Here is a 7,253-nt window from a genome sequence, read left to right on the forward strand (position 1 = left end):
GCTCACGCCTGTAATCCTAGCTACTCAGGAGGCTGAGATCTGAGGATCGCGGTTCAAAGCCAGCCCGGGCAGGAGAGACCGTGAGACTCCTATCTCCACCAGAAAACTGGAAGTGACACTGTAGCTCAAGTGACAGAGCACTTGAGCTGAAGAGCTGAGGGACAGCGCCCAGGCCCAGAGTTCAAGCCCCATGACTGACAAAAAAAAAAGTCTACCTGAAGCCGGGTGCCGGTGGCTTATGCCTGTCATTCTAGCTACTCAGGAGGCCAAGATCTGAAGATCTTGGTTCAAAGCCAGCCTAGGCAGGAAAAGTTTATGAGACTCTTATCTCCAATAAGCCACTAGAAAACTAGAAGTGGTGCGGTGGCTCAAGTGGTAGCGTGCTTGCCTTGAGCTGAAGAGCTGAGGGACAGCGCCCAGGCCCAGAGTTCAAGACCCACAACTGACAAAAAAAAAAAAAAGTCTACCTGGAATATTTTCTTTTCCTTATTTTTCTCAAATTATTGTTTAAATCAGGAGTTAGCAAACTTGAACTCTTGGCCTGAGCGCTGTCCCTCAGCTCTTCAGCTCAAGGCAGCTTGAGCTACAGCGCCACTTCTGGTTTTCTGGTGGTTTATTGGAGATAGGAGTCTCACGGACTTTCTTGCCTGGGCTGGCTTTGAACCGTGATCCTCAGATCTCAGCCTCCTGAGTAGCTAGGATGACAGGCATGAGCCACTGGCGCCCAGTCAAACTTTTTTTTTTGTAAAGGGCTATATAGTATTTTTCACTTTGTAAGCCATGTAGTCTCTGGCAAGTACTCAAGTCCATCATTGTAAAGCAAATTCAGCCACAGACAGTATGAAACCAAAAGGTCTGATGGTTTTCCAATAAAAATAAGCATTGGCCCATTGGCTAATGCTCAATTTGAACAACACACAATCTGATACCTAACCTGTACAATATAGTCCCACCACATACTTAGTTCTTATTATAGCAAACATTCACTGGGCAACTGTATCTAAATGTCTGTATTCTACACATTAACTTGTTTTTATCTGTTTTTGTCCTTTAGTTGCCATATAGACTATAAACAATTTTGGGCAAAAGATGTAGTCCTTTTTATACGTAGACCATAAAATGGTGTGACATAATAGAAACATAATTTCAGAGTTAACTCTTCATATTCCTTCTTTTTAAAAGGGAGAATGTAAAATTAAATGAGATAAACATACTTGGAATCCCAACAGAGCATCTAGGAAATAGCTGGTAATTAATAAATACAACTTACCCTTCAATAGCCCAAGTTTACTTCTGCCTGTAGCAAATTAAAATTTAATATCTGAATATTTTTTTTGTTCTTTTTTCTTTTTGCTTACGTGGTGCTGAGGAATCGAACCCAGGGCCTCAGGCATGCAAGGCAAGCGCTCTACCACTGAGCCACCTTCCCAGCCCCTAATATCTGAATATTAACAGATACCTTGTTCTGCCTCTAGATGAGACCTTGATGTCTTTTTGGGAGGACTCATCATCTGATTTCATGTCGTCTGATGATGGGGGTTCATGAAGGTTTTCGTCCTTCTCTTTGTTTTCAGTCTTGATTTCTGCTGGAATAACAGTTCCTGACTGACTTTGCAAGCCACCTAACAAAGAGGCAAAGGAACCATACAATACATGATGAGATTCCAACCAAGACAGTAACAAGCTTTCTAGTTGTTTCTGAGTTGTTACAGGGGTATGAAGGAATCTGAAGATGTGGAAAGTGCACCGTTAAGTACTGGAAAGCGCTGTTTGAAAAATTTTTATCATTTTTTTTTTTTAGTATCTGTAATTAAAAGAACAAGGCCAATCAGGACCGTCAGCCCAATGCTCACTTTTAGACACTATTTCACATGTAAGCATGATATGAGAAACTTGAGACATTTTAGAAACTAAATTTTAAGATGTTACCAAAGAAAATAAGCTTAACATCTTTTCAGGTAATGAAATGAAAGTGGTATTGTGGTTAAAAACAACTGGGAGAACATTATTACAGTGGTCAGTTTGCACCCGCAAGCTTTATTATAACAATGAACATAGTTTGCTTTTTATCAAAATTGTTTCTCAATTAAATTACAACATCTAAAATAATAGCTAGTGACAGAGTTCTTAGACACATCTCTGACACTGGGAACCATGCAGGCTTACTCATGACAGGAAATATTTAAGAAAGAGACAGGACAGAAGCAGGAACACAAAGAAGGATAAACAATAAACACGGGTTAACACGTGATTCTCACCACCAACAATGATCAACCACTGGCCTATGCATGTGGGCCAAATGGAACCTAAATACATGCCCTCCACTCATACAGCTGCTCCACTGCTGTGAGTGCCCTGTCCTAGGACGACTTTTGATTCACAGATAAGTCAGTCAAGCTGTGAGAAAGCTGACAATACAGTTACCTCTGTAATTTTCTTGTGTTTTATGGTTCAGGTCTGTGCTTGATGCAGAGACAGTACTAGACAGGACTGAGTGATTGCCATTGAGATTAACAGAATCTTCCCGATGAGTTCCAACCTGAAGTAAAGACAGAAAAGGTAGTCAAGAACTACCCTAATTCTTTGACTTTTTTTTACTTATTGAATTCTTGAGACTCAAATGATCCTTTTGCCTCAGCTTTCCAAACAGTGGGACTACAAAGGCACACCACTGGCACTCAATTTTGTACAAGTCTTAGAGGATTCAATAGATATCAAAGAATCATTTATCTGAATTTTCAAGTTTTTTCAGATGCCACTTTTCTGGCTTTTTAGTGAAAAATTTAAAATACTAGCAGTAATGCTGGTGAAGGAAAAACACCTCTTAAGATGTAACTCTCAGGGGCTGGGAAGGTGGCTCAGTGGTAGAGTGCTTGCCTTGCACGTGTAAGACCCTAGGTTTGACTCCTTAGCACCACAAAAGCAGAAAAAGCCAGGAGTGATGCTGTGGCTCAAGTGGTAGAGCACTAGCCTTGAGCTGAAGAGCTGAGGGACAGTGCCCAGACACCCCCCCCCAAAAAAAAACTTTCAAAATTTAAATCTGAAAAGTAGTTGTGAGAAGCCAAAAGGGCTATTAGAAATACAACATTCAAAAAGCCATAAAACCCTACCTAGAGATTCTACATAAATCTAAAAACCACCTTCATATACTTCCCTAAGTATATTAAATACAGACCACAAAATGCTGCTGCATTCCAAACAACAGGGCTCATCTAACATTGGCACCCTCCCCGTCATTTATCTTACTGTTAATTCCTCTGCCTCATCTCAAAAGTTTTAACTTAAAAGTTTTGCGTTGCCAGGCAACAAAATTGCCACATTGGGCTAGGAAGGTGGCTCAGTGGTAGAGTACTTGCCTTACATGCATGAGGCCCTGGGTTCGATTCCTCAGCACCACATAAGCAAAAAGAAAAAAGTCGGAAGTGGCGCTGTGGCTCAAGTGGTAGAGTGTTGGCCTTGAGCTGAAGAGCTGAGGGACAGCGCCCAGGCCCAGAGTTCAGGCCCCACTACTGGACCCCCCCCCAAAAAAAAAGAAAAAAGAAAAAAAATTGCCACATTTATTCTCAAGTTTTAATCGAAGTTAACACTTGCCACAGTTAACTGGAAATAGGAAAGAAAAGCAGGCAAACATCATCAACCACTTAGCTATTACAGTAAGGGTTGTTGGTTTTGTTTTTGTTAGTCCCAAGGCTTGAACTCAGTGTGTGGGAACTGTCCCTGAGCTCTTTTGCTCAAGTCTAACACTCTACCACTTGAGCCACAGTGCCACTTCTGGCCTTTTTTGTTTATGTGGTACTTAGGAATTGAACCCAGGGCTTCATGCATGCTAGGCAAGCACTCTACCACTAAGCAACATTCCCAGCCCCTGTTATTGCAGTATTTAAAAAAAACTGTGTTATATAGATGGAGCTTTTCATGATAGTAGAAATGTCATCTAAAAGATATAAAAGATTTAGACAGGTTTATTGACTAGAGTTATATATAAGAACCACTCTTATACAACATCTTTTGATCCCCCTCAAGTAATTAACATTGTATTTATCTTTTATGACTTTGGATTTTACCTTAAGAAGTATAAATATCCCTATGAAATTTATCCTTTTGTTTCCTATGAGCTCAACAAAAGGGACAAAAGCAAAGTTTTAGACAATGTAGGCCACTTGGCAATGGGTGTGATTAAAAATATTAGTTATTTCACTACATTTTCAAAGAAATATTCGTCTTTCATCCTTATTCTTATCTTGAACAAATCCTTTTAAAAGTCCATTTGATGAATGCCATAACTACTTAAAAAATTATCTGAGGATTAGTCATTGCTGAGAATTATTTGTGTCATTCCTCCCTGGGCTATTCAAGAACTGACTGTTCCCTTTTTTCTAAATCACTTAATTTTATCATGGCTTGGAATCATAAAATCTGAAAGCTTGGAGAGGAACACAAAAATGATGGCAGTTCACTCTTGATAGTTTCAGTCTTTTGATTTCCCTTTCCCTAGAAAAATCTTAAGAACTTAGCTTGACAACTGTTGAAGTAGAATGAAAAGTGTACTGATGAGAAAAATCAACTGTAAATGTTTCATAAAATCTTTTCTCACAAGCATACTGGTCATATTTCTTTTTTTTGGTTGGTCATGGGGCTTGAACTCTGGGCCTGGGCGCTGTCCCTAAGTTCTTCAGCTTAAGGCGAGCACTCTACCACTTGAGCCACAGTGCTACTACTGGTTTCCTGGTGGTTTATTGGAGATAAGTGTCTCACAGACTTTTCTGCCCAGTCTGGCTTTGAACTGCGATCCTCAAATCTCAGCCTCCTGTATAGCTAGGATTATAGGCATGAGCCACCAGTGCCTGCCTGGACATGTTTATTCTCTTTTTTTGGGTCCAGTTGTGGGGCCTGAACTCTGTCTCTATCCCTCAGCTCTTTAGCTCAAGGCTAGCGTTCTACCACTTGAGCCACAGTGCCACTTCCGGCTTTTTTCTTTTTGTTTATGTGGTGCTGAGCAATCGAACCCAGAGACTCCTGCATGCAAGGCTCTACCACTGAGCCACCTTCCCAGCCCCTGGACATGTTTATTCTTAAACAGTGTCTTTTTGCTGTGGACTACTCAATGATTTAAGAGGTCAGTTCAAAATCCCATTTATAAAAATAGATATGGAGCTGGGCGCCAGTAGCTCATGCCTGTAATCCTAGCTACTCAGGAGGCTGAGATCTGAGGATCAGACTTCAAAGCCAGCCAGGGCAGGAAAATCCGTGAGACTCTTATCTCCAATAAACCACTAGAAAACCAGAAGTGGTGCTGTGGCTCAAGTGGTAGAGGCTGTGGCTCAAGTGGTAGAGCGCTTGCCTTGAGCTGAACAGCGCAGGGACAGTGCCCAAGCCCAGAGTTTAAGCCCCAGGACCAACCAAAAAAAAAAAAAAAAAAGATATGGGATAAGCAAAGTATATAGCTGCAAATTCTTTGGAACATTAGAACTGAGGCCTATTGTAAAGATAAAATATCGCTACAACTATTTTAACTGGCTCAGGAAATCCTGAGTTTGTGTATATAACATGGTAGACTTTAAACTTCCCATGATCTTTGATAATAAGTTCTTAATCTATCATTTTGATTATCACACAGAGTAGATTAAAAGGAAATAAGCCTTTTAAAATGTAGTCATTTACTGTATATTATAAAACTCATTTTATAACTTTGTAAGACAATGCCACTGAACAGTAACAGACTGAATTTTCACTCCAGTGAAAACCCATCTGTAGAATTTGTTCAGTATGACTTTTTTATTTTCTGGAACTCAGTTTATAAAAATATTCCATCACCACGTTCTTGATGAAAGGCTTGGCAGACATAGGATCATTATCTAAACAGTTAAAGATTTTGATTTTCCCTTAAGGGAAATTAGAAAGGTTGCTCCGTTTGTTTTGGAATGCAAATGGCAGCAAATATACTACAAATTAACTATTTTATTATATGAACCTACATTATTGGCTTCTAAAAATTTTAATTGGTACACAGTAAAAATATAAGTCTTTAAAAAAGAAAAAAAAAAAAAGAACTGGTCGGAGACAAGCAGAAAGCCTGAAGTCTGGAGTTTTTCATGTTAATGAAGTTAGCAGGAACTTTTCCTTTGTAACCTGATTCCCTGTGCAAATGGCCCTCATATATTTTCTGGAGAATTTGACTTTCACAGTCTTTACAGTTCTCTTTAACCCTTACTTCCCCAGGCTCCCTCAGCACCCTTTTAATCTGCTACTCCACATTCAAAAGGCTCTGTCTACATACACAACAGGTGTATAAACAGTTCTTTGTCTGAGCCTGTGAGCTAGCTAGATAGGACTGGGTTTAATTGTTCACCTCGTTAGCATACAGCTGACAGGCTGCTGCTACTGGGGAAGTAGCGGGATGGCAAACCTCTTGCCTGCTAGGCTCTAAATTTCAATTATTATTAAAGAGCCCATTTCAGAAGAAAGAGGCCCATACCATTAAATGACTGCGTCCTGCTTTCTGAATTTTCATAAGCTGTGTATGTCCTGACTTCTGTGGAAGCACCCAACAAGAACTTGTTTTCATTCAATCTGGCCAATGGCTTTTGCATTCACAATGGAAAAAAAATGCTAAATCTAATTAGTTGATGAATAAGGTCTTGTAAATTAAGGGACAGAATAAAAACTACTCATTATGAATTCCTCTGATTTTGAATTCTAGCCTAATAGTTCTTACAATTCACTGAATAGTAATGATTTAATTAATCACTATTAACCTATAGGCTAATTAAATGATCTTTACTGCTGTCTACTGCAAGATATTTAAGTTTATTTGAAGATGGGTTTTATAATTGACACTTGGTAATATTCCATTTCTTATGGTTCTTCCATATATTGAAGACCTCTACAGTTTACAAACTTTAAAAAGTTGCCATTTGAATAACTTTTAATTTAAAAAATTTAATTTAAAACCTTTAAAATGAACAGCTATCCTAATAGAAAGGCTAAAAACTTTCCAAATCTATTTTGATGAGTGATATAAATGCTGAGGTGGTTTTGAATAAAATATTACCCTATGTGTTTGATAGCAAACTGAGTAATATTAAAAAAAAAACAGAAAAATTCCTGGATTAAATTTCCTTCAGACTTACAGTAATACACCTCTTGGGAGGAATTTTTTTTATGGGGGGGGATCCAGTCGTGGGGCCTGAACTCTGGGCCTGACAGCGCTGCCCCTCAGCTCCTCAGCTCAAGGCTAGCGCTCTACCACTTGA

At 39.3% G+C, this 7,253-nt stretch overlaps 1 protein-coding gene across 9 annotated transcripts in view; it reads right to left on the reverse strand.

Moving 5' to 3' along the window:
• Positions 1-7,253, reverse strand: part of Tcf12 (transcription factor 12) — a 280,237-nt gene that overhangs the window by 12,734 nt on the left and 260,250 nt on the right. For all 9 annotated transcript variants that reach the window (XM_013010144.1, XM_013010143.1, XM_013010141.1 and 6 more), the window contains 2 exons: positions 2,425-2,539; positions 1,460-1,622 (listed from right to left, as the gene is read on the reverse strand). In XM_013010144.1, coding sequence (XP_012865598.1) covers positions 1,460-1,622; positions 2,425-2,539 — 278 coding nt within the window. The remainder of the gene's footprint in view (positions 1-1,459; positions 1,623-2,424; positions 2,540-7,253) is intronic.

This window comes from Dipodomys ordii, unplaced genomic scaffold (assembly GCF_000151885.1).
Source record: "Dipodomys ordii isolate 6190 unplaced genomic scaffold, Dord_2.0 Scaffold11, whole genome shotgun sequence".
In the NCBI taxonomy this organism is placed as follows: domain Eukaryota; kingdom Metazoa; phylum Chordata; class Mammalia; order Rodentia; family Heteromyidae; genus Dipodomys; species Dipodomys ordii.